The 25,933-nt window shown below is 42.5% G+C and overlaps 1 protein-coding gene across 1 annotated transcript in view; it reads left to right on the forward strand.

Annotated features, from left to right (window-relative positions):
- The window catches only part of XYLB (xylulokinase), a 195,360-nt gene extending 170,969 nt beyond the window's left edge, over positions 1 to 24,391 (forward strand). The window contains exons 18-19 of the mRNA XM_075589153.1: positions 18,501 to 18,598; positions 24,233 to 24,391. Coding sequence (XP_075445268.1) covers positions 18,501 to 18,598; positions 24,233 to 24,298 — 164 coding nt within the window. The 3' untranslated portion in view covers positions 24,299 to 24,391. The remainder of the gene's footprint in view (positions 1 to 18,500; positions 18,599 to 24,232) is intronic.
- Positions 24,392 to 25,933: the final 1,542 nt, after the last annotated feature.

Raw genomic sequence — 25,933 nt, forward strand, 5'->3', positions numbered from 1 at the left:
AAGGATCAGTGCATGTGAGAGAAGTTGGATAAGATGGGAGGAGAAATTAGCACTTGGTACAGCGAGAGCAATCAAAATATATTTTCTCTAATATGTGAGAAAGAGACAGTGATGGAAGAAGATGTGAAATAGAGAAAGGTACAGATAGAATAACATGTTTTATGTTGGAGTTGAGGAAGAGAGGTTGAATAAATAATGCTGAGGATTGAGTCAAGACATTGAATAGAATGCATGATTTAGACTTCTTAATCATGCGAGGAGAACTCATTTTGTTTTGGAATTAAGGAGGGCTGTGTTGAAGCGAAGGAATTTAGAGTGAAGAAATGAAACACAAACGTCAAAATTCTTCCAGAGACATTCAGAGGAATTCATGTTCAGTAGGAGCAAAGCAGTACAGTTGAGGAATATTACATTTAAGGGAGAGATGAAGACAAGCATATGGGAATTAGGCAAGAACAACGAAAGGTATAATATCTGCAGCAACAATGAGGGAGAGAGAGAGGAGGAGGAAGGAGGATTTACAGGTGTGGGGTGGTATATACAGTAGGAGCATTTATGATTACATGTAAGTGGAGAGAAAAGGGGGAATGGGAGAGAGTATAAAAAGTTGAAATAAATGCAATGGTTGTGAGAAAGTTGAATGGAAAAATAAGTTACAAATCAGTACAGTGATATAAAAAGAAGTGCCTGAGCTGGTATGAATGACTGGATGGTAAGGTCTCCGTCTATTATAAAACCTCTACGCATTATTGTTTAGAAGAGGGACCATTTTGTACAAAGAAAGGTTATCTTTCTTCAGAAGAGCACAGAGAACATCCTCATTTCCTAGTAACCTTACTTCCTTTTTCTTCATTAGTGTAGCCTTCCTAACAGTAGATTATTTCATCATTATGATCCCCAGTGTTATTTCTGTCAGCTAGCGGCAGTAAGGGTCACTTTGGTCAAAACAGCAACATTTGTTAGAAGTAGCAAAATAATAACAGAACCCGTAACGGAAATACATTTCTTTTTAAAATGTTTCAAATTTAATATAACCCAGTTAGCATAGCCACTGTGCAAATTACAGGCTCACTTGAATGGACAAGAGTTCGATGCTCTTTATTAGCCCTAGTTATCCATATCTCGATGAAAGGAGGAAGATAGGGCAATAGTAAGGCAAGTAGAGGCAATAGTGTCCCAATGAATTCACATTTTGTTGTTGCAGTCCTGTATTTTTAGTTTATACACCATCAAAATCTAATCCCGGCAGTGTCCCGGGTCGGGAATGGAACAATCACATGCACTAAAAGAGTTAAAGGAGCAATGTTAATTTTTTTTACCGGGGTGGAACTGGGGATCCTCCAGAGCTGCACCGCACTATTTTCAGCTACGGGGACCCCCGACTCCCAAGATACTTATTGATGAAGATACCGGTATTACTTCCTGTTTTTTAAAGGGGATTTATATCATCGCCCAATAGGAAGCAACAACCGATGATGTTGCAGCTTCCTATTCGCTTAAGATGTGGCAGCCATTTTGTTTTCTGCTATACCTGTATATAATCCCACTTTTTTCCAATGGGATTTTTGGTTATTTCATTGTGCTAGTTCTCCCTCAAGGTTTATTAGAGGGGACATTATGTCTATTTCTATGTGCATATCCCATGGCACCTGAAGAGAACTCTGAATAGACATACCATTGGGCACGCCAGAGTTTTGAAGAACACTAATCATATATTCCAACATTTGGTTGACACAGCAGCATTTATCAAGGCTTAAATAAATATCATAGTACAATAAAAGTGGAGCTCACATTTCCTGTTTAGAAGCTTTCCTGGCAGTTCCATGGAGTTTGGTATTACCATAAGGAACATAATGACATCATGCGTGGTGCTGTAAGTCATTGGGCACAAGTTGGGAATATTAGGCTAAACAGACTGAAAACAAAGAAGACTCCCTGAGCAACCAGACATTACTCATCAATAGCACACATGATTGTTCATGAAATAAGTAAAAGAAACATAAGAATGCAATCAAGTATCTAAAATTACAAAAATGGACAAACCAACAGTACTATGATAAGGGCAATAAGGCGGACAGACTTTTTTGGCTAGTAGACTGAGAGGAATACAGAAGAGATCCCAAATAACGGCGATCAAAAATAGATCTGGTGAGATACAATATAGTGATACCAAAATAGCAGCAGAGTTCACAAAATATTATACTGAACTATATAACCTAAGAACAAAAAATGGCCGACCTGAACCAATAGCATCAGAATCCATAAAGAAATATCTAGACAGTTGTCACCTCCCAACATTAACAGAGGAGTAAAATACAGTCCTCAACGCTGAGATTACAAAAGAGGAACTGGAAAAGGCGGTCAAGGTGCTTAAACTTTCTAAGTCCCCTGGCCCTGACGGCTTCACCAATGTCTACTACAAGAAATTCTTACCAATACTATCCACGCATCTATTAAAAATGTTCAACCATTTTATGGAAGGGAACCCAATTCCCACCTCAATGTCTTTCGCTAACCTAGCGATTATTCATAAGGAAGGCAGAGACCCGATGCAATGTGGAAGCTATCGTCCGATCTCCCTTCTCAACAATGACCTCAAATTATATAGTAAAATGCTAGCAAATAGATTAAACCCTATCTTACTGAGAATTATAAATATAGAATATAGAATATAGAATATAGAATGGTAAAATTGCCAGGGGGCAGCCTCCAGAGATTCAACATTAAAAACGGCATGAGACAGGGATGCCCGTTGTTCCCTCTCCTCTTTGCACTCACTATAGAACCCCTGGCGGCCACTATTCGGAACAATGTAGACATCCAAGGAATCGCAATTGGACATAAGCAATATAAGATATCACTATTCACGGATGATATCATCTTAACGCTCTCCAACCCCCAAATTTCCCTCCCCAACCTCTAAAAAGAACTCCGAGACTTCGGACAAATATCAGGATACAAAATTAATAGCGATAAATCCGAAGCATTGAACTTAAACCTACTTGAGCCAGAGGTGAAACTCCTTAAGCTAAATTTTAACTACCGGTGGAGTTCCTCTTGTATCAAATATTTGGGAGTACAGATATCGAGGAACTACCAATCCTTGTATCAGCATAACTACCCGGCCCTAGTTTGGAAAATCAAACAGGACCTAGATAAATGGGAAGGATACCAAATATCATGGATCGGGAGAATGATCTCGGTCAAAATGAATATACTCCCCAGATTGTTATATTACTTCCAGACACTCCCGATCCACATCCCTGGCTCAGAATTAAAGAATGTCCAGAAACAAATCTTTCATTTTATTTGGCAGGGTAAAAAACCTAGAATTGCCAGAGCAGTTCTGCTTGCCTCAAGGGGGAGAGGGGGCCTCGGAGTCCTGGATATTATTAGATATTATCAAGCCACCCAGCTGCGACAAGTAGTAGTCTGGAATGCAGACCCAGGTCAATATTGCTGGCTGGATATAGAATCGCAATATGCCGGGACGCCTTCGCTGTCAGCATGACTTTGGTCCCTGAGCAGGGAAGATATGCAGACTAGTAAATTCAAATTAGGCCCGATGAGACATACATGGGAGATCTGGACGAAATGCAAATTCCAATTCAAGCTCACGACCTCTAAATCTCAACTCATACCAATCCTTAAAAAAGCTAAATTCCCACCTGGTTGTGAGCCAAGACAATTTGACCAATTCACAGTTAAGAATATTAGGGTAGTTGCCGACCTCCTGAGCTTTGGGCAGTTCCTGAGCTATCAAAGATTACAAAACAAATATGAAATGGCAGGACTGAACGTATTCAAGTACCTCCAAATTCGACACTTTATCCAAACGCTATTCCCAACATTGGAATTTCCCCCTCTCACCAGTTTCGAAAGGCCGTGCAGAGAGACAGCCCACCAAAAAGGTCTTATAACACAAATTTACGCGGAGTTGGAGAAGGCGACAGACGCTCCCACACACGATTATATGCTTAATTGGGAAGCAGAATTGAACATAGTTATAGACCGAGAGGACTGGGAAAGTATTTGGGAATCAGCCTCAGGAACTTCCATATGTACCACAATCAAGGAAAATATTTATAAAATACTGTATCGCTGGTATCTTACCCCAGTCAGAAGAAATCAAATCTACCCTCTGGCCTCCGACCTATGCTGGAGAGGCTGCGGACAAAAGGGAGACAGGGCTCACATATGGTGGTCGTGTCCAGAAATTCAGAAATATTGTGAAACCATACAGTCCATAATTAGAGAGGTCACAGACCCCACAATACCTATTGATCCGCTGACCTACTTGTTGGCCAGGCCAATAGAGAACATTGTCAACAAGAAAATTAATCTCCTTCATACTCACGGCGGCGAGGTGTGCGGTAGCCGCTTCATGGAAGAAGGTGTCTCTCCCCCTCCCCCAAGCAAACAGTCAAGAAAAGAATCCAGGAGGTAATGCTGATGGAGAAGCTATCAGCATTTTTGAAAAGGACAACGGTATCCTTCTATAAAATATGGGAACCATGGCTGACCCAAAGAGCAGATTAAAAAGACCCCACTCTTAACTTACTATAGAAGAGATACAGGTTAAAACCTTAACGAGAAACTGAGGACGGGAGCTCCCTCCCCCCCCCTCCACTCTCCTCCCCCCCTCTTTTTTCTTCTCTTTCTGTTTCCCCCCCTCTCGCAAGCCCCTCCGGCCCATGAGGACAGGTCGGGGGCGTGTTGAGACTTTATCCCTTAACAACAAAAAGGAAAAAAAAACACTGTATCAGGCTAAGATTTCTATGTATCAATGTATACTGTATGCATGCCTAACAAAAAAATTTGAAACAAAAAAAATTGCTTTACGAATGTTCCTATCAATGATGAACACAAACTGCAAAGGCAAAAGATCTTTTTCAAAGCTGAAACTTATTAAGAATGAGCTCTGCAGTTGCTGCTTCAACCAAGACTGAATGCTTTTTCCTTGATGACAATTGAATCAGATATACTTCATAAAATTGAATTTGATGATGTTATTTGTGACTGTGCAAATAATAAAAACAGAGCTAGCCACATGTAAAAAGCTTTATTTTATACCACGTTGTTGGATGAGCGAGTAAACCTTATTCCTTAATAACATTCATAACACGGGCAAAACAAACTTTGAAACACCATCGATTTTTGTATTTTGTCATCAATTGTCTTAGTATTCTCAAACTTCAGATAAAAATGGTAATGTCTCACACTATTGTGTGCTATTCTACGAACCTATAGATAAGCCTAACAATAAAACACAACTGGTGTTCCCAGCACTCACAATGAACACACAGACACGTGGTGTGTGTAAATAAGGATCCAATATATATTGACAAAGCAAAATAACACACTGCAACAAAGGGCAAACAGAGAATACAGGCTAAAAAAATGGTACAACAAAAGCAGACACAGCCTGTGGGGGAGGGAGGGGAGGAGAAGGATTGGGGGACGGGGGGATAGTGATATCACTGAGTAGTGAGGAAGGGTAAACAACCCTTAATAGAAAAAGTGGAGACAAGATGTGTGGGGCAACGTTTCAGGGTCAACAACCCCTACTACTGGCCCATTCACCGAGTCCCCAGCAAACAAAAGGGACTTAGGTACTTCCCTACCACCTTCGCCTACAAATCCTCCCTCTAAGGAAATAAAAACATGAAATCGCACACCAAAATATTAACCGTTGGTGTACAGGATCTCATATATAGGTGAATGCGTCACCTCAGATACACGCAAAAAGTGAACCATGGATCACAGGTGGGAACAAACCCGAAACCGACATGCAATACAACTATGTCAAAAAGAGAAAACCACAGTACAGCACAATATTTGGGTATAAAGACCTATGGCATAACCATTTAATGATAAAACTACTCATACTCCTAAGTGCTGCACCTACAGTCAAGGGAATTAACCATAATATAGCATAATCTAAAGATGCAATAAAGAATACTGAGTAGTGAGGCTACAACAAGTACAGCTGAACCCCGTTATAACACGGTGCTCGGGGGCCACAAAATGAGACCGCGTTATAACCGGGATCCCGATTAGCGAGTAGCGAGTACCCACTGTTATACACTGAGTGGGGTTTCCCACCCTGGAATATATCCACTGTATTTATTTTAATTCGCCAATTTGTCATAGTTATGCCTCCCTTCTAGGCATACCTAATCATTGACTTTATTTTATCTGATTTCTTAAATAAAAGTTATTTTAATCAAACCACCATTGCTATTAGAATTGTTCTGTTAGATGTCTCTCTCTTGGTGTTCCTTTATCCTAGCCAATTTGAGTGCTCTCATTATAGGGGTTTCTTTTCTCTTTGTTCGATTGTTTAGCCATTACCCCTGATTGTAGCACCTTTAGTCAAGCTGTAGCGAGGGTCTCCTTTCCGCATTCCCCTGTTTCCCTGTGTGTGTGTATATTATATATGTGTGTGTGTGTGTGTGTGTGTGTGTGTGTGTGTGTGTGTGTGTGTGTGTGTGTGTGTGTGTGTGTGTGTGTGTGTGTGTGTGTGTGTGTGTTTCTGTAGCCGGACATTCCTCTCGGCAAATCCTGGAAGTTTGCAAGACTAAAGCAGACTATAAGCACACATGTAAAACAAAGGCATCTGCAGAGGGACAACCCTCCTATCCACAACTGGATCTATTGGCTGGCAAAGGCATAACCTCAGAAATAGAACTGAGCTAGGTTAGCAGCACTGCACTATCTGTGACAGTCTCTGGCTATGCAGTGTGGTTCAAGCAGACTAGAGAAAAGGCATATATCATGGAATCTTCTTCCTACTGTTTATAGAACAGGGTACCATTTTAAACTTAGTTATAAGTCCAGACAACCAACTATACCAGTGTAACACTGTGCTCACCACAAACAAGGCGGGATTCCGGGACTGAGGTGGGAATAGGTATAAACACCACCCACAGCCACGGGGGCATGTCTGGAGTGTAGATTGGTCGAGGTTGCCGGGTCAGGGTTGGAGAGGTAAGAGTCGTCGTTAAACTTGCCAAAGTCAGAGTAGGAAAGGTCCGGATCATTGAAGGTACTATTAGTCATAGTTGGGGTTGGAGAATGGAGAGTAGTAGTTGTCCGAGTGCCGAGGTCAGGGTTGGAGAGATGCGGAGGGTTAGAGGTAGCCGGGGTCAGTATTCCAGAGGTGCGGAGCCCAAGAGCAAAGCCGGGTCAATACACAGAGCAAGGTTCGGCAAGGCAAGACAAGATTGTGGAGGCAAAGAACAGGTAAGCACAACGGAACATGAATCTATGCTCAGCCAAAGTGCCAGTGGCACAGCATAGGCAGGACTGTCCAATCCTATGGAGAGGCGGAGCGGAGGAGCGGCCTCAGTGGAAGTAGTGATAGGCTAGGTGCAGGAGACAGGTGAATGTGCTGGAGCTGATTAGCTCTGTTGCCACAGAGCTTGGGCGCATTGCACATGCGTCACGTGCGCGCGCCGCTGATGTGCGGCACAATCCAGTGGCGGGACCTTTCCCCACAGTACATGGTGGCATCACCGGTGGCGCATGCGCGCTGTGCGGCCTGCGGATGATGTTCCCTTGGAAGGAGCCCTGTGCATGAACGGAGGTAGGGTGGGAGAGCGCCAAAGGCGGCTTGACTCCCGAATCCTTACAACCAGGTACATAAGTAATAATGTGCTTCAGAGGTCCTGCAGTGAACTAAAGGAGCCAGAGGCAATACGTGACCTGCTTCAGCTGACAGTCAAGCGGCTCTAATCCATGCGCTCAACTAACTGCCAAAGAATGGAAATCCGAGGACGTCATGGGGCGGAGCCACACTCAGATTCCTCATGCACTCTCACTGTGCTGTGTGCGATGCGTATGACATCACCAATCCCATGGGGCATCTGGCAGGGAAGCAGGCAGCACACAGACATGCGCAAAAGAGTCCAAGCAATGCTCAGTGTCTCCAATGTGAGGTACTGCAGTTACAGACTTCATGTACCAGAGCATCAGTGGTGCTATGGTAACCTCCCAAGTGTGGAGCATGTGAAACAGAGGGACAAGGAGATTAGAACAAGAAACAATGCAGTCAAATGATGAGTGGAAAAGGATTTAGCATAATCAAAGTATGATTCAATCTTAAACCATGCAGTCACAATAGGGGCTCAAATGAACTATTTTACATCAACACAGAATCCATGAAAAGCGCATTACACACTTAGGACTACTGAAATGGTGCTAGGGACATAAATGTATATACGTCCCAATAAACCTAGGGGGAACCTGATGGTGATAGAAAGTTCCAACATGCGGTTGTAGAAAGGCATAAAGGCATTTTTAGTCACGTCTATATACCAAAAAGGGGGAGTGGACAGATGTGGGTAGAGACACAAGGATAAGTCCCACTGCGTGAACGGGTGATGGTTGGACAAGTGCATGATCATATGTGGCCCCTGAAGCGCCCCTTACGAAAAAGGGGCACTGGCACAACTTCAAAGAACGATGTTCTGTGGGGGGGCCATTGGTGGTGACAGTGGGTCAAGTCCCAACGTCATCAACACCGTGTTGTTAATGAGACTTGGTCACCCTATGCAGCCTTGTTGGTGGAGAATGGATCATAAAATTGGAGGACCTCAGAAAAAAAAACTGAGGTCCAACTCCTTATTCATTCCACCTGGTATAACGGTTCCCAGTGTCCTAATCCACCTGGACGCTCTCTGCAAAAGATTTGAAACCATATTGCCACCCCGTCGGTTCTTTGTCAGTCTCTCCCACATACCCTAATCCACATGGCATTTGATAAAGGTATATGACGTTCCTAGAAAGGCATGTGTAGAACTGTTTGATGAAAACATTTTTGCCTGACTGGGGGTGTGTGAAAAGGTTACCCTCCTGCATGTTGTTGCAGTGACTGCAGCTACAACACCGAAAGCAGCCTAGCTTCGGTGTCCCTAGGAATGTCTTGGTCAACTAAGTGCCTCCTTGGTCAGCCCTGATCAATTTATCCCTGAAATTCTTACCCCTTTTGTTGGAAAATAGGGGTTTTGCCGTCAGGGTCGAGCCAGGGACTCGTCTGTGCTAAGCAGGTGCCAGCTGTCCAGGATAATTTTTTTTCACTCGCCCACTCCAAGAGCCGTACATGGAGACAAAGGGCACAGAGAACTTTAGTTGAGATCTGTGAACCTTTTCCTCTTCATAGGGTGGCCCTGGAAGGGGTCTCAGCCCTCTCCCTCTGTGTTAGTAAGAGAGATGGGGGGTATCCCCTATCAATAAACTTCTGCTGCATGTTATCTAAGTTGGTTTTAACCTCTGTATCGGTGCTGATGATCTGCCTAGCCCTGATGAACTGACTATATGGAAGACCTCTGGTGGTGCCTGGGGGGTGATGACAAGCAAAATGGAGTAGGTTGTTCTTATTGATCGGTTTGGTATATAGACCAAAGACCAACTTGCTCTCCTTCATGGAAATGATGGGATCTAAGAAATTGATAGAGATTTTTTCAATCTGATGAGTTAATTAAATGGTCATATTAGACTTAAGATGTTCAATATAATGAAGTAGAGTATTGTCAGTACCGGCCCAGACCAGGAAGATATCATCAATGTACTGCACCCACATCCCCCCATGTTCCTTAAATAGTTCATAAACAAAATCAATTTCAAATGTATTCATTTATAAGTTGGTGTATGTGGGTGCGATATTGGAGCCTAACTCCGCCGGTGGCTTCTGACTGACAAGTGGCAGAGGTGCCAGGTTGACGCATGCCCATGTCAGGTTTCGAATCCAAGCTTGCCCGGCTTAAATAGACTGGCAGCGCTCTGATAGGCTGTTAGGATTTTTCCCACGCTCGGATTGGCTGGAGTATTTCATGAATGAACTCTGAAATACTATAAGAAACCCTAAGCCAATCCGAGTAGAGATTCTATGCGCCAAGACAGCAGTGGCACATTCGAAATCACCAAAAGATGCTCTGGGAGAAATAGCAGCGAGCCGGCTTCAGAAATTTCGAGGCGAGAAATTTTCTAAGCCCCACTTTTCGGGGCCAAGTTCTGAGAATAGAACGTAGCGGTCGCGGCTGGGATTGCAAACCGAAAAGAGTACCAGGACTCTTGGTCAAGGGATTTCAGCATCTCCAGAGCGGATAGAGCTGTGGCGTCAGGAACTTCATGCTGATTTGAGTTCCAGGACATTTCGGGACAAGACCCGGTCAACCTAATGACTTTATTTTATGTGCCATTTCACCTAGGAAAGTCCAGTTTTGTAGCCCAGACCCACAGTAAGTGTGTTTTCTCCTGTGTTTTGTAATCCACTGTGTGTACGTCTGTTTCTATGGAATAAATGACAATTTGTTTTACTATCTTGTTTTGCTCAGTGAATGATCCCGGTAAAAAGGTGTAAATACCTGATCTCCTGTGACAAGTGGTCATCCATTGCAGCACATGAGAAGGGTTGTAGGCAGGCCCATCCCATGGAGGTAAGTAGCTAAGGGGCCGCCACGGGGGGAATGTCTCAGGGGCGGCAAGAGAGAGAGAGAGTAGCAGCACTTATACTTCCCCCTTTTTAAAATACTTGTAGGTAGGAAGCAGGGGGTTTCCGGATTTGAACCCCGTTAATTTTAGCTCCCGTGACCCACTGCTGCCTGAGGTACTTACCTTCTTAGGGGGTGCCAGTATCTCTTCAGGTTTAAAGCCCCCGGTCCCATGGGCCAATAGAAAGCCACCGATGATGTCACGGCTTCCTATTGGCCCATGTCATGGGACAGCTAAACCTGAACAGGAGATACTGGCACCCCCTAGGGAGGTAAGTATCTCAGGAAGCAGGGGGTCCCCGGTGTTGAAATTAATGGAGTTCAGCTCCGGAGACCCCCTGCTTCCTTCCTGGGGGGTGGGCAGGAAATATATTTTCTCATTTCTTTGGGGGTGGGGGCAGCGCCCTTAATAGTGCTTGCTTAAGGGCAGTACACACAATAGGGACGGGCCTGTCTGTAGGCGTGAGCACTGTAATGATACAAGAGCTAGAGAGGCAGAGCTCTAGGGCTATAGCGAAAGATTATAACTGAGATATAAAGAGGGGTAGAGGAGTGGAGAGCCTTATAACAGAGAAAACTCATTTTAGAGTGAATGCTGAGTTTAAGAGGGAGACGGTCGAGAGTACTCAGGAGAGAAACAGACTGATCAAGAGGATAATTAGGTTACCGGTATCTGCACGGCAGCATTTGAATAGCTTGAAGGGGAGAGAGCTGAGGCAGAATGCCTGTATGGGGAAGGTTGCAGTAGTTTAGACGGGAGAAGATGAGCAGATACATTCATATTTCAGTACCAGAGAAACAGAAAAAACATTGAGTTTCAGCAATGTTATGGAATTTTTTTTAACAATAGCTTTCAGGAGGGGGGTCAATGAAAGAGATGTGTCTTAATTATGGTGGATTATCAACGTTTTGTTTAATGAATTCCATTAACCATCGGCCTCTTCTCCGTATTATTGACTTTGCATCCCTCGTCCAGACAATATTAGCTCTATTTGTTAAAGTTTCTCTGCTGCAAAACTAAGAAAACTATTGGAGGGGAGGGGAAATCATATTTATAAAGAATTAAAAAAATATTTCCTTTGATATATAGGGTGCAATTATTTTGAGTCTATTTACTAAAGTGTAGACGTGTGAACTTTGAGAAATTTGGTTTGCAAAAGTTGTATAATTATAAACCCCTTTTGTTTCATAGTTTCAAAACTTGACAAAAATGGCTACAGTAAATGTCAAGATTTTTGCCATTTTATTGCTACTTTTGGAGAAGACTAAAAGAAAAGACAAAAAACAGGTCACCTAACCAACATAAACATTGGTCATGTAACCTGTCTGCAAACTTTCCATTTTTCTTTTTTTTTGTTGCAAATAAATGCCACATTTGCAAACTTGCATGAACAGTGCACACAATAATAATAATAATAATAATAATACCATCATCATTTATTTATAATGCGCCTACATATTCTGTAGTGCTGTATAATAGGGTTGGAGGATGAAAAAACAATAAGTAACACATATTAACATACATTGTTACAGTGGGTAAGCAGGGCTCTGCCCCAAGGAGCTTGCAATCTATAGGGAATGGTATGTGGAAACATAGGGTACAGGGGGGTGAGAATGTTGATGTTTGTCGGATAGCTGCTTGTTAATTGAAGGAGTTGGCATTGGGGAAGAAGTCAGTGGGATTGTGGGGAGGCAGAGCTGTGAGAGCTGGTAATGTGCGAGGATGGAAATACTTTGTAACAGGGTGGATCTGCTATCAGATACTGAGACAGGGGAAATCACTTTTTCAGAGCCTGAAAAAGCACTGAGGAGGTTAACGCTAAAGCAGACTAGCTTGATTAATCTCCTCAGATGGCTCGTTTATTATTATTAAAATCTACCTAGACTCACAGCAAAAGGCTCTCGGATCCAGAAATACACCATGGACCACTATAGAGAGCAGGCTATGTTTATACTTTCTCAAGTCCAGGAAACTACCACCCTGGGCTACTGGAGATAGAGGACCCAGAAACTAGACTTTCCATCCCCTATCCCAGCCAGGAGGAACCTGTGTGCCCTAAAATAAAAAAACTTACCCCAGACTAAGCTTGTCTTATGGTTGGTAAGGTGTTTAGCCCTCCAACCCACAGATAGGGACTACAGTCTTGGTGTAGTCAGTGCTCCATATAGGAGCTACTGCAGGCCTGGTTTATTTGGTTAACCCTGTTTATGCTGATAACAAGCTAATATTTTATGTTGTTAATGCTTTGGGGAAAATAAAAGCCTACATTTATTTTCCAAATGCAGTCCTTCTTTTCACCTCTGCACACATCTCCTACATGCTTCAATATGCATCTGAAATACATACTGCTGTGGCAGACTTTATTTTAACAAATCACTGGTTTGTCCCTGGCTTGTTCCTGGAATGCGACGCTGTTCACCCGGAGCATGCCGCGTTCCCAGCCAGGGGTCATGCCCGGCTGACGCGCGGTTGATGTGTTAATTGATAATGGTTCAGGATTTAATAGGCTGCAATGCTTCGAGTGTCCGCCAGATGGCATAAATTCATGAATTGTAATGCAGTATATATATATATATATATATACTGTATAACAACAACCCCTATAGCCCCTAACATACAGTACTGTACACATACAGTACTGTATGTGCACATCAATGATACTATAGGCCGTCCCCTGGTGAGATGTGTTTGCAGCAGAGAGAGATCCGCTGCTCTCTCTGCGCAAACATCGGCACATTAAAAATTATTTAAAATACATTTTTATTCATAGTGTAGATGTGCAGGGGGTCTCCGGAGCTGAACCGCATTGGTTTCAGGTCCGGGGACCCCTGCTTCCCGAGATACAGGCCCCTTTATGAGGTGCCAGTATCCCTCTGCATTTAAAGGTCCCGATCACGTGACCGCGGCATGTAAACCAAGCAGAGGGATACCGGCACCCCCTAAAGGGGCCTGTATCTCGGGAGCAGGGGGTCCCCGGACCTAAAACCACAGCGGTTCAGCTCCGGAGACCCTCTGCACATCTACAGTATGAATAAAACACACACATCAATAAAGAATCGTTCCTTACCTTTGCGGCTATGTGCTATGGTAACGAAGCAGCATGAATGTATTTTTAATAATATTGTACAGTGAGCAGGGGGTTCCATGAGCCAGAAATCAAAGCTCAAGGGACCCCCTGCTTGCTCCTGCACAATATTATTAAAATACAGAAAATGCTGCTTCATTACCATAGCTGATAGCCGCTAAGGCAATGAAAACCTGATTGGGCCGTGAAAACCATGTGTTTTGGCCGATAAAAATAAAAATGATGACGTCACTTAAAGGCAATGAAAGCACAGCCAATCAGAATGGCTTTGCTTCAATTGCCTTTAAGATGACGTCATTAAAAGAAACATGGCCGGCCTCACATGGTACAGTAGCCAATCAGAGCGTGGGAACTCCATCCCTACTCTGATTGGCAGTGAGGCGCTGCATTATATTTACACGGGATCCCGCTCCCCGTCCCCACATTTACATACACTGCACTCACAGAAACACAGGCCAGGGAGATTAAACAGACACATTAGGGGGAGGGGGCTTTACACAGATTACAGTCACGGCAGGGAAGTTTAACAGACACAATAGGGGGAGGGGGGCTTAAACTTTCATGCCTTGACTGTAATCTGTGTAACAGACACATTAGGGGGAGGGGGCCTTACATAGATTACAGTCAAGGCAGGGAGGTTTAACAGACACATTAAAAATATGTATTTAATGTATTTATTGTTGTTTATGTATTTTAAATACACAGGGGGTGTACTGTATATTGTTTATTGCAATGTTTATTGGGGGCAAATGTCCCCAATAAACATGCTATTCTGCCTTAACCCTTCATTGCCTTAGCGGCTATCAGCTATGGTAATGAAGCAGCATTTCTGTATTTTAATAATATTGTGCAGGAGCTTTGATTTCTGGCTCAGGGAACCCCCTGCTCACTGTACAATATTATTAAAAATACATTCATGCTGCTTCGTTACCATAGTACATACAGAGGCGGCACATTTTATTTGAGTGCGGCTAGCTCCGCAAGCCTGGGGATGCCCCGGCATGCTAGCCGCACTCCCTCGGCGTGCCGCGCGTCATCGACGCGTGGTCACGCGTCATCGGGAGCCTGCGCCCCCTGCACGCGCGTCCAGGGCTCCCCGAGGGAGCCCTGGTGTCCCGCGATGTGGAGGACGGCGGCAGGGGGTTCCGGGGGACCCGGCGGACCCGGCAGCGGGAGAGAGAAAGCCCCGATCGGAGGGCGCTCCTACGTGTCTTCGGTGCACGCCCGGCACACTCTGGCACGCGCCAGGTTACTGCTGCGGCCGAGAATGGGCAAATGCTCGAATAAACTCGGCCGCAGCAGTAGCCGCAAAGGTAAGGAACGATTCTTTATTGATGTGTGTGTTTTATTTATACTGTAGATGTGCAGAGGGTCTCCGGAGCTGAACCGCTGTGGTTTTAGGTCCGGGGACCCCCTGCTCCCCGAGATACAGGCCCCTTTAGGGGGTGCCGGTATCCCTCTGCTTGGTTTACATGCCGCGGTCACGTGATCGGGACCTTTAAATGCAGAGGGATACCGGCACCTCATAAAGGGGCCTGTATCTCGGGAAGCAGGGGGTCCCCCGACCTGAAACCAATGCGGTTCAGCTCCGGAGACCCCCTGCACATCTACACTATGAATACAAATGTATTTTAAATGTATTTATTTATATTCATGTATTTATTTATTTATTTAGATTTATTTATTTATTTTTTGAGCGGCTGCTGTGTGTGAATTTTTTTATTGTGGGTAGCGGGGGTGGGTGAAGGGAGTTTTAGGCCCAATGGTGGTTGTTTAGGGCTTGCGGGGGGGTGGCGGGAGGGGTTAACCCCTTCATGACCGTAGCGGTATTAACTGCTACGGTCGTGAAGGGGTTAAGTGCACCCGCAACCCCCCCGCAAGTCCTAAACTCACACCAAGGGCCAAATACCCCCTTCACCCACCCCCGCTACCCACAATAAAGCGGGCACGGTGGGTTAACCCCTTCATTGCCTTAGCGGCTTTCAGCTATGGTAATGAAGCAGCATTTTCTGTATTTTAATAATATTGTGCAGGAGCAAGCAGGGGGTCCCTTGAGCTTTGATTTCTGGCTCAGGGAACCCCCTGCTCACTGTACAATATTATTAAAAATACATTCATGCTGCTTTGTTACCATAGCACATAGCCGCAAAGGTAAGGAACGATTCTTTATTGATGTGTGTGTTTTATTTATACTGTAGATGTGCAGAGGGTCTCCGGAGCTGGACCGCTGTGGTTTTAGGTCCGGGGACCCCCTGATCCCCGAGATACAGGCCCCTTTAGGGGGTGCCGGTATCCCTCTGCTTGGTTTACATGCCGCGGTCACGTGATCGGGACCTTTAAATGCAGAGGGATACCGGCACCTCATAAAGGGGCCTGTATCTCGGGAAGCAGGGGGTCCCCCGACCTGAAATCAATGCGGTTCAGCTCCGGAGACCCCCTGCACATCTACACTATGAATAAAATGTATTTTAAATAATTTTTAATGTGCCGATGTTTGCGCAGAGAGAGCAGCGGATTTCTCTCTGCTGCAAACACATCTCGCCAGGGGACGGCCTATAGTATCATTGATGTGCATATACAGTACTGTATGTGTATGTTAGGGGTTATAGGGGTTGTTGTTATATATATATATATATATATATATATATATATATATATATGTACTGCATTACAATTCATGAATTTCAGGGCACGGCTTCTCGGCTTCAAAGACAACAGCTCGCAAACGCCCCCATGAGTTTTTACACGGCATTGCAGTATTGCAGACAGCGGGAATAAAATGTTTAAATCACAGCCGCTAAAATAACGCAATACATCCCGGGCGAAAACGACACAAAACCGTAGATAACGGGATAATCTGAAATTCGCGGAGCAAGCCGAGTTAGAATAAAGTGTGTCGCCACTGTACATGAAATACATCTCTACTAATCTTTACGAAAATCTCTACTAAAGACTTCTCCTTTCACCCATGAATGGATTTATTTATAGTAATTCTGGATGTAGCTGTACAACTATTTTAGAGGAACTTGGATTGTAAAAGAACACTTTTTTACAAGAATGTGGAGTGCAGTCTGTCTCCCCATTTCTAATGCAAAAACAAAACTCGCACACTTACAAATTTCTATAACCATCTAACTCACATTTAGAAAACCTAGAATTGTACATTGTTGACTGTGCAATAGATAATTAGCATGCTGGTACAGTAATTATAAAGCTACGGGAACCTCCATATTTTCTTCAAAAATCGTGCATCTCCAAATATGGAACGTACACTCCGCACGCCAAAATCATGTAAAACCACATATTATATTGGACATTGTTACAAATATGAAAGATTGTTTATGACATTTGAATATAATTGTGTAATTTCTTATGATCCTAAAATCTCTGGGCTTTCCTTTTTTTTGGAAATATGCTTGCCAAGAATTCTCTAAAGGGGAACATGCTATATAACATTGGGGAACATAGAGTTAAGTCTTTTCAGCTGTTTATCCTCAAGAGGCAAGCAAGTTGTACACCATTAGTTCAGAGTATCTATCTCTCTAATTTGTACCAATATTTACACATTTATTACAGTTAGTCAAAAACGACTAGTTTGATGTTGATTAGCATGATTGGTCAAGAATGTTATAAACATGAAAATTGTGTCGCAATTGTATTGTATTGTATGTCTTTATTTATATAGCGCCAAAAGTGTACTCAACGCTTCACAAAGAATACAGTATAGGGAATTATAATAATACAGTTAGTGCAGCAAAATCAGACAATAGGAAAGGAAATCCCTGCCCTGAAGGAGCTTACAATCTAAGATGTTTGATGTGGAACTTACAGAGACAGCAGGTGAGGGAATAAGTGCTGTGTATGGCAGTGCTTGGTCACAATAGGTGGTAGGCGTGACTGAGTGTGGGATATTAACCATGAGTGCAGGCTATTGGGATGCTTGATTTGTGGGGCAAGTTTTAAGGTTAGTCAGTATTAAAATGAGAGGGTTAACACAATTTACAGGGGAAGAGATGGCAGGGAGGCGTGGGTAAAATCAGGTGTGTATGTCTGGGTTCAGGATTAGAAGAGATCCCTAACGCCTTGAAGGAGTAGATAGAGGGTAAAGAAGTTGATGGAAGAAAGGTGTTTAAATAATGTGTTGGTTGAAGTGTTAGTTTGACCAATAGATGTAGCAGACGTTATTGCAACCATCAACGCACTGTAATGTACAAATTGCGCATTTAGTTCACAAGATCGCCAATGTTACCAGCAGCTGCATTTGTTTCAATAGAGCAGCTGTTAATCGTGCGATAAACTGCGAAATGCGTGATATTGTGCAATAACAGATGTAATAAAGTCTGCTACATCTATGTCCCAATGTAGCTGGATTTAGTCTACGGCCATGGGACTATGGCAGTGGGGCAAGCAGCATGACCATGACCATACAGCTGGCCCGGCACCGAGGATTATTGATTTGGGGGATCCAATCCGGAAGCTTGCACCCCCCTGCAGGGATGTCACAGCAGCAGCACTATTTTCCGAGCTGCTTTTTCAGCTGTGGCTCCGGAGTCAACGAGTCCTGCTACATCTGTAACTAGTTGGATAACCATGCAGACAAAATTAGCACTTTCTAAATGTTTTAAATGTTTGTATTGCTCCTTGGTACACAGTACATCTGCATTATTCATTCGGCAGAACGGCTTTCACAAATGATTAATCCTATCTGTATGTATGTTACAGTACATGATGTTTTTTCTTCCCGTCTTTGTTACAGAGAATTCTGTAGGAGCATGTGGGGATGCACAATTTCCGTTTTAGACACACAACAGTAGTTTTTTTTCCCATAGTTTAAGTTGTATGTAATAATAAATGGTGTATTAATATATTTGTATTAATATATGTTCCTATGCATTGATTCACATGTTTGGTTGCATTTCAGGTCTTTTGAAAGAGGCATCAGCATCTTCCTTAACAGATGTTATAAAATTAGCTGAAGAACATAAATTAGTAGTTACACCAAGAACTGGAGCAGATAAGGTGAGCACAATACAAAAAGGAGACTGGAGCTTATTTACAAATCACACCATACCTAACACGCGCCGAAAGTCTAACAAATAAAGGGGTCCTACTGTATGTTTTGGGTACTATATGTGGTACTTTTGTAAATATGCTTATGTCATTTGTTTTAAGCTGTGTCTTTCGTCACCATACGAGACTGTTTAATTTTACTTTACATTGGTGCTATACTGGTCACTTTTTCACTTCTGCTATTTTAAACATATTCCAAAAATGTTTGTTACAAATAAAGTGGAATAAATTATTTGACAATGGCACCTATAATTGGGTGCTTTCTTTAAAAGCTCAACATCTGTTACAGATGCAGCGGCCGTTTTTTGAATAAATCACGGCGCTGCTGTACTCCACGCGGCATTAACGCTGCCAATCGTCACCAGGCACACGTGTTTATCGCGGCTGCTTTGTTTGCATTTCATGGATTGTGTGCAATTAAATGCAATGAAATGAATGAATTGTAATGTGTACAGTACTGTGCTACTGTGTCAATTTCAGGTGTTTAAAAGCCAGAACACTAAAATTCCATTTTCTGCACACGCGTGTTAAGGCGGTACGGTTGGAAGAAATCGCGCGCCATCACATGGGTATTCCGAGGTATACACCGCGTGAAGTGTTTCAATAATGGCCGCTGCATCTGTATATCCATTAAAAGGCAAACAATGTCCACCTGGTAATTAATCACCTTAGGGCAATACCACAAGATAAAGGCACATTTACACCTTCTACAATCTCTCTGTTAAAGAGGAACAATGCATTTACAGTTGTAGCAAACCTTCCTGTCTCTGGTGCTGCTGCCACTCACATTTACATGGCCGTAGTGCTGAAGGTGTCTTGTGATTAACGCTGTGGGGGTCTGTGGCAGGACGGCCTTGCAGTGTGGTCAGTAAGAGCCCCAAACAATAGGTAAGGCTTTTACCTTCAGTAGTTTATTTTCCACAATCAAATAAACATTAGGCACACCGTCCCTTTAAGGTAAACAAAACATAAAAGGAACACCTACTCCACCGCAGGGAGGCTAACTATACAATATAAGCCTAGCTGCGAGCTGGCTGTCTAAACCGGTTACCAGTTTTTAAATCACATTCATGGATAGAGAAATAAGATCAATTCCTTATCTGTTTAGTTGGGACTCCTGTCCTATGAGTGTATAGGCAATCCTTCTGGATCCAGTAGCTTGGACGGGACAGCTCTAGAGCATGAGACAGCCACCTACTACAAGCAGTTGCCTCCTTATCAAGCTGCTTGTCTTAATTCAGCCCTTATTGTCATGTACCTCTAACTGGGTTAACCCTCTGACTGCTGATTTCAGCCGTCAGATGTATGTTTCCCGGGTTAATTGTCAGCGAATTACTTCACCCTGTCATAGGGTCCAATTCGGAAACATAAAGCAGCCACAGCACGGTTGCAGCAGATACTCTGGCGCCACAGACGTTTGACTGTGGTGGCAGAGACAGTGATTCTTGCTACATCAGTAGTTATTTCGTAGAGGCATAAGGAAGCCATGTACCATCTGTAAACAATATTGAATACTGCAGACTCTCTCTTTCACTGTCATACATGTTGAACCTTAAGATGTTGTCACCTCTGTGTCCTCCAAAGACAACCGAGTCAAATTCCTTATTCAAGTGTTCTCATCACCATCTTTTTAGCCATAAACCACAGGTTCCAACAAGGAATAAAAAAAAGTAATTTCTAGGGTGGCTTTGGCTTAGGCATAGCGATTATGTTGGGCTGGTCCCCCTTCTTTCTTTATCGGACAATAAAACATTTAGATACAAATGCAGCCACGAGTTTCCGAACACTTGCCTTGGAAAATCTGGGGCAATATCCCAGTAATGCTGCAACATTTCTGTGACATTTCTGCAGACAGACTAATGGCCCATCGGATTAACACAGCGGGGGTCCCTGGCAGTCTCATACTAACTGAAATTTAGTAATACTAAATGATGCTAAACACTTGTGAGATGTATGGAACAAAGGGGTTTGTTTTGTTATGTTATTTCATGTGGAACTGTCTACATCTTATTTATTAGAATTATTTCACAATGTCTACTTTAGTGAGAGGAGTATTATACCATGTCAGTTATTTTAAAATCATCCTTTCAGTGATAATTTTAGAACGACTAATTTGCAATACAATAAATGGGAAAATAACAATATAAGAATATATAAATTCTCATATTTTCAATATAAAGTCATTCATCCTTATGAAGTTTTTCCTCATCTGTTTATTTTTCTTACTTCATCCATAAGTTACATGTCAATCATTCATCTTAAAGTATTTTTATCCTGCCATACAGTTTGTCAAATAATCTTATTAACTTAAATGAAGGTCCCATTTAGCCAAACCATGTTAACTCGAGTCCTGTGGTCCAGCAAGTCTTGAGATATTTAATTTGTACATTTTGTAGAATTTTTCAGTACAAAAAAAAAATCCAAGATGGCTACCGAGGTTATCAATGATAGGATAAAAAGCTAATCTACCAATGGGGTTCCAACTTCCTGTTGGTTGCTGGAGCAAGGCCAAGTCCAGTGGCCATCTTGCTTTCCCAAATAAGTATTCTTGTCATGGAATTTCACCCGTTAAATATCTTGGGAACTGAGGATTCTCCATAGATCAGGATAAAACTTTGAACAGTAGCCTTTAAGAAAACCAGTTTTATTTTAGAGATATTTTATTGAGGATAATAAAGGCAGCAATCATTTTTTTACATATACAGGCATACCCCGCTTTAAGGACACCCACTTTAAGTACACTCGCGAGTAAGGACATATCGTCCAATAGGCAAACGGCAGCTCGCGCATGCGCCTGTCAGCACGTCCTGAACAGCAATACCAGCTCCCTACCTGTACCGAAGCTGTGCGCAAGCGGGAATACTATAGAGCCTGTTACAAATGCGTTATTTCCATCAGTTATGCACGTATATGACGATTGCAGTACAGTACATGCATCGATAAGTGGAAATAAGTTAGTGCTTCACTTTAAGTACATTTTCGCTTTACATACATGCTCTGGACCCATTGCGTACATTAATGCAGGGTATGCCTGTATATACAGTTGTGTGAAAAAGAAAGTACACCCTCTTTGAATTCTATGGTTTTTATACAAGAATCAGGACACAATAACAATCATCTGTTCCTTAGCAGGTCTTAAAATTAGATCAATACAACCTCAGATGAACAACAACACATGACATATTACACTGTCATGATTTATTTAACAAAAATAAAGCCAAAATGGAGAAGCAATGTGTGAAAAACTAAGTACACCCTTACTGCTTCCATAGGAATTAAGATGCTAAGTAGCAGACAAGTGCTGCTAATCAAATGCCCTTGATTAATTGATCATCAGCAAGTGTGACCACCTCTATAAAAGCCGAAGTTTTAGCAGTTTGCTGGTCTGGAGCATTCAGGTGTGTGTTAACACAATGCCAAAGAGGAAAGACATCAGCAATTATCTTAGAGATGCAATTGTTGCTGCCCATCAATCTGGGAAGGGTTATAAGGCCATTTCCAAACAATTTAAAGTCCATCATTCTACAGTGAGAAAGATTATTTAAAAGTGGAAAACATTCAAGACAGTTGCCAATCTTACCAGGAGTGGACGTCCCAGCAAATTCACCCCAAGGTCAGACCAATGTCAGTGCAATGCTCAGAGAAATTGCAAAAAAAAAACAAGAGTTACATCTCAGACTCTACAGACCTCAGTTAGCATGTTACATGTTACATGTTAAAGTTCATGACAGTACAATTAGAAAAAGACTGAACAAGCATGGTTTGTTTGGAAGTGTTGCCAGGAGAAAGCCTCTTCTCTCTAAAAAGAACATGGCAGCACGGCTTAGGTTTGCAAAGTTGCATCTGAACAAACCACAAGACTTCTGGAACAATGTCCTTTAGACAGACGAGACCAAGGTGGAGATGTTTGGCCATAATGCACAGCGCCACGTTTGGCGAAAGCCAAACACAGCATATCAGCACAAACACCTCATACCAACTGTCAAGCACGGTGGTGTAGGGGTGATGATTTTGGCTTGTTTTTCAGCCACAGGACCTGGCAACTTTGCAGTCATTGAGTCAACCATGAACTCCTCTGTATACCAAAGTATTCTAGAGTCAAATGTGAGGCCATCTGTCCGACAGCTAAAGCTTGGCCGAAATTGGGTCATGCAACAGGACAATGATCCCAAGCACACCAGCAAATCTACAACAGAAAGGCTGAAAAAGAAAAGAATCAAGGTGTTGCAATGGCCCAGTCAAAGTCCAGACCTCAACCCGATTGAAATGCTGTGGCTGGACCCTAAGAGAGCTGTGCATAAACAAATGCCCATAAACCTCAATGAACTGAAGCAACGTTGTAAAGAAGAGTGAGCCAAAATTCTTCCACAACGATGTGAGAGACTGATAAAGTCATATAGAAAACGATTACTTCAAGTTATTGTTGCTAAAGGTGGTTCCACAAGCTATTGAATCATAAGGTGTACTTAGTTTTTCACACATGGCTTCTCCATTTTGGCTTTAATTTGTTAAATAAATCATGACACGGTGTAATACTGCACCGACACACTTTATTTGAGCAAATACCTGGTATGTACCTGGCAGATACCTGGAATGCGCCACTCCTAACCTCTGACAAGCCCAGTTGCATTTGCCTTCCCAGCCTGGGTTCATGCCTGGCTGATGGGCGGCTGATCTGTTAAATGATAATGATTAGGATTTAATAGGCTGCAATGCTTCGCGTGTCTACCAGATGGCATAAATTCATGAATTGTAATGCAGTTTATATATATATACTGTGCAGTATTGCAGCCAGCGGGAATAAAATGCTTCAATCCCTGCTTGGAAAATAACTCAATGCACTCGGGCAGAAAACAGTCACAAACCTCAATACACCCGGGTATACCCGAATTCGTGGGACTAGCCAAGCTCGAATAAAGTGTGTCGCCAGTGTATGTCGTGTTGTTGTTCATCTGAGGTTGTATTTACCTAATTGTAAGACCTGCTAAGGAACAGATGATTGTTATTGTCCTGATATGTAAAACCATAGCATTCAAAGAGGGTGTACTTTCTTTTTCACACAACTATATATATATATAGTTGTGTGAAGTATATATATACTTATTAAGGTTATGGTGGGTAAAAAAAGTGACTAAAACAATCCACAGTAAAGCATAAAGCAACTGTAAATATTCCTGTATATTCATTTGCATGTCTTAGACAGGTCTGCAACCTTGTGAAAGGTGAAAGTGAAAGACAGGGTTGCAGACCTGTCTAAGACATGCAAATGAATATACAGGAATATTTACAGTTGCTATATATATATATATATATATATATATATATATATATATATATATATATATATACTCCTATATATATATAATTAAGTGTCCAGGTGGGGGAAATGGATGTCTCCCCAGATCCCAGTGCACAGGAAATGCTCAGAGGCAGGATACTAACATTATCAGAGTTAGTCTCACACAGGCTTCTGGAGAAGGGGGGGGGGGGTATTACTACTGTACTTTAAAAGGAAATATTACAAATGCAAAATAAGCTAACAATTACTGTACATTTCATTTGGAATCCTTTTTTTTTCTCTAGATCTACGAACCCTTACTGAAACGTTATGCTGAGTTTGAAAGTGTGGTGATTCGGGAATCAAATTAAATTTGAATAAATGTTAATGCTGCTCAAAAAGAGTGGATTTTCAGCAAATATGTTAAATTCAATTACAGTCAATAAAACAGTTTTGAAATAGAAGTGTGTGAAATCTCATTAAACATAATACTGGAGGGAGCATTTTAAAGGCATATTGTACATTATCAAAACAATAAGGAAAGTTGGTAGAGCAATGCTCAATAACCGTGTGTACACACAGGCATCTTGATAGTTGAGAGAAATAATCCAAAAGTAGGAACACAGTATTCAATCCATAAGCTCACATATATACCATAATCATATAAGGGGGGGCAAAAATAAAGACCTAGCGGTCAGTCTGCCTGACTACCGCAAAGATGGTCAATAATGCACACCCCACTTAAAGCATAAACATTCCCATAGGGGTCTCAGGTAATAAGATAAGAGCTAATGCCCATTACCTGCCCTGGGGGTATACTGAGGTCTGGAGCGCCGAAGCCGGATGGTGGTTCCTCTGCGTGCAATCCTGGAGTGTAGAAGCAATTGAGCAATTGAGCAAAATAGGAAGAAGTATCACAGAGTTGTCTAAGGGCTTCCCTCTGATAGTCATCCCTATACTGCACTACCACAGCTCCCCCTTTGTCAGCATTCTTGATTATGAGATTCTTATTCCTTTTTAAATCATCAAGCGCCTTGACTTCACCATCAGTGAGATTATCTTTATAGTGGGCGCGATGTGGGGAATCAAAGGTAAAACCTCTATCAAGTAGGGCAAGGTCCCTCTCCACTAAACTCTCGAATGTGGAGAGGAATTTACCCTTAACACATTTAGGAAAGAACAATGATCTTCTCTTAAGACCTGACTCCTTTCTACCCAAGAAGTTATCAGCATCATAATCTTCTACCATTGTGCCCCCCAGTTCCTCCAGATCATGGATAGTGCAATGCTCTCTGAAAGAGAAGTAAGGGTTATCAGGGTCAACATTCAAAGACTCTGAACTCAATAAAGGGATACTAGACTCTATAGATTTGGAATTCTTAGCATCATAGAACTTTAGGGTGTATTTACGTATGAATTTATGTAGGTCAATTACTGTACCAAAAATATCAAATTTACATTCTGGAGCGAACTTAAGTCCTTTATTAAGGAGAGAAAGTGCGTCTGAAGAAAGTTCAATATTAGATATATTGATAACCCCATTCAAAAGTTCTTTTTCCGTTTCTGTGGAGAACCTTTTCCTTGATTTCCTCTTCCCCCTTCTCGTCACCTTTCGTTTTTTGACAAATAGCTAGTGGAGGGCCCCTCATCAAAACCCTCCGTGTTTCTTGTAGGCTGATCATAACAGGGTCTAGCACCTTGTTGGCGCTGTTCTTTAGGTTTGTCCTGATACTGATAATTCCTCCCTTGTTCTGAAAAGAATGAGACTGAGTGACTTGGATTGTCCGAATATGAAGCATCAGATTCTATATTTTGGACATCATTGGGTGAAGATGAGCAATTTTTGTTTAATGCTACTCCGATCACGGCAGTGTTTCACCATCTCCCAAAGATTCATAAATCACTGGTCTCCCCTCCTGGGTGACCCATAATATCTAGTATAGGATCTTTGGGGGATGGTGTCTCACGTTACGTAGATTGGTTTTTACAACCCTTAGTGAGAGCTT

The sequence above is a fragment of the Ascaphus truei genome, chromosome 2 (genome assembly GCF_040206685.1).
Source record: "Ascaphus truei isolate aAscTru1 chromosome 2, aAscTru1.hap1, whole genome shotgun sequence".
In the NCBI taxonomy this organism is placed as follows: Eukaryota; Metazoa; Chordata; class Amphibia; order Anura; family Ascaphidae; genus Ascaphus; species Ascaphus truei.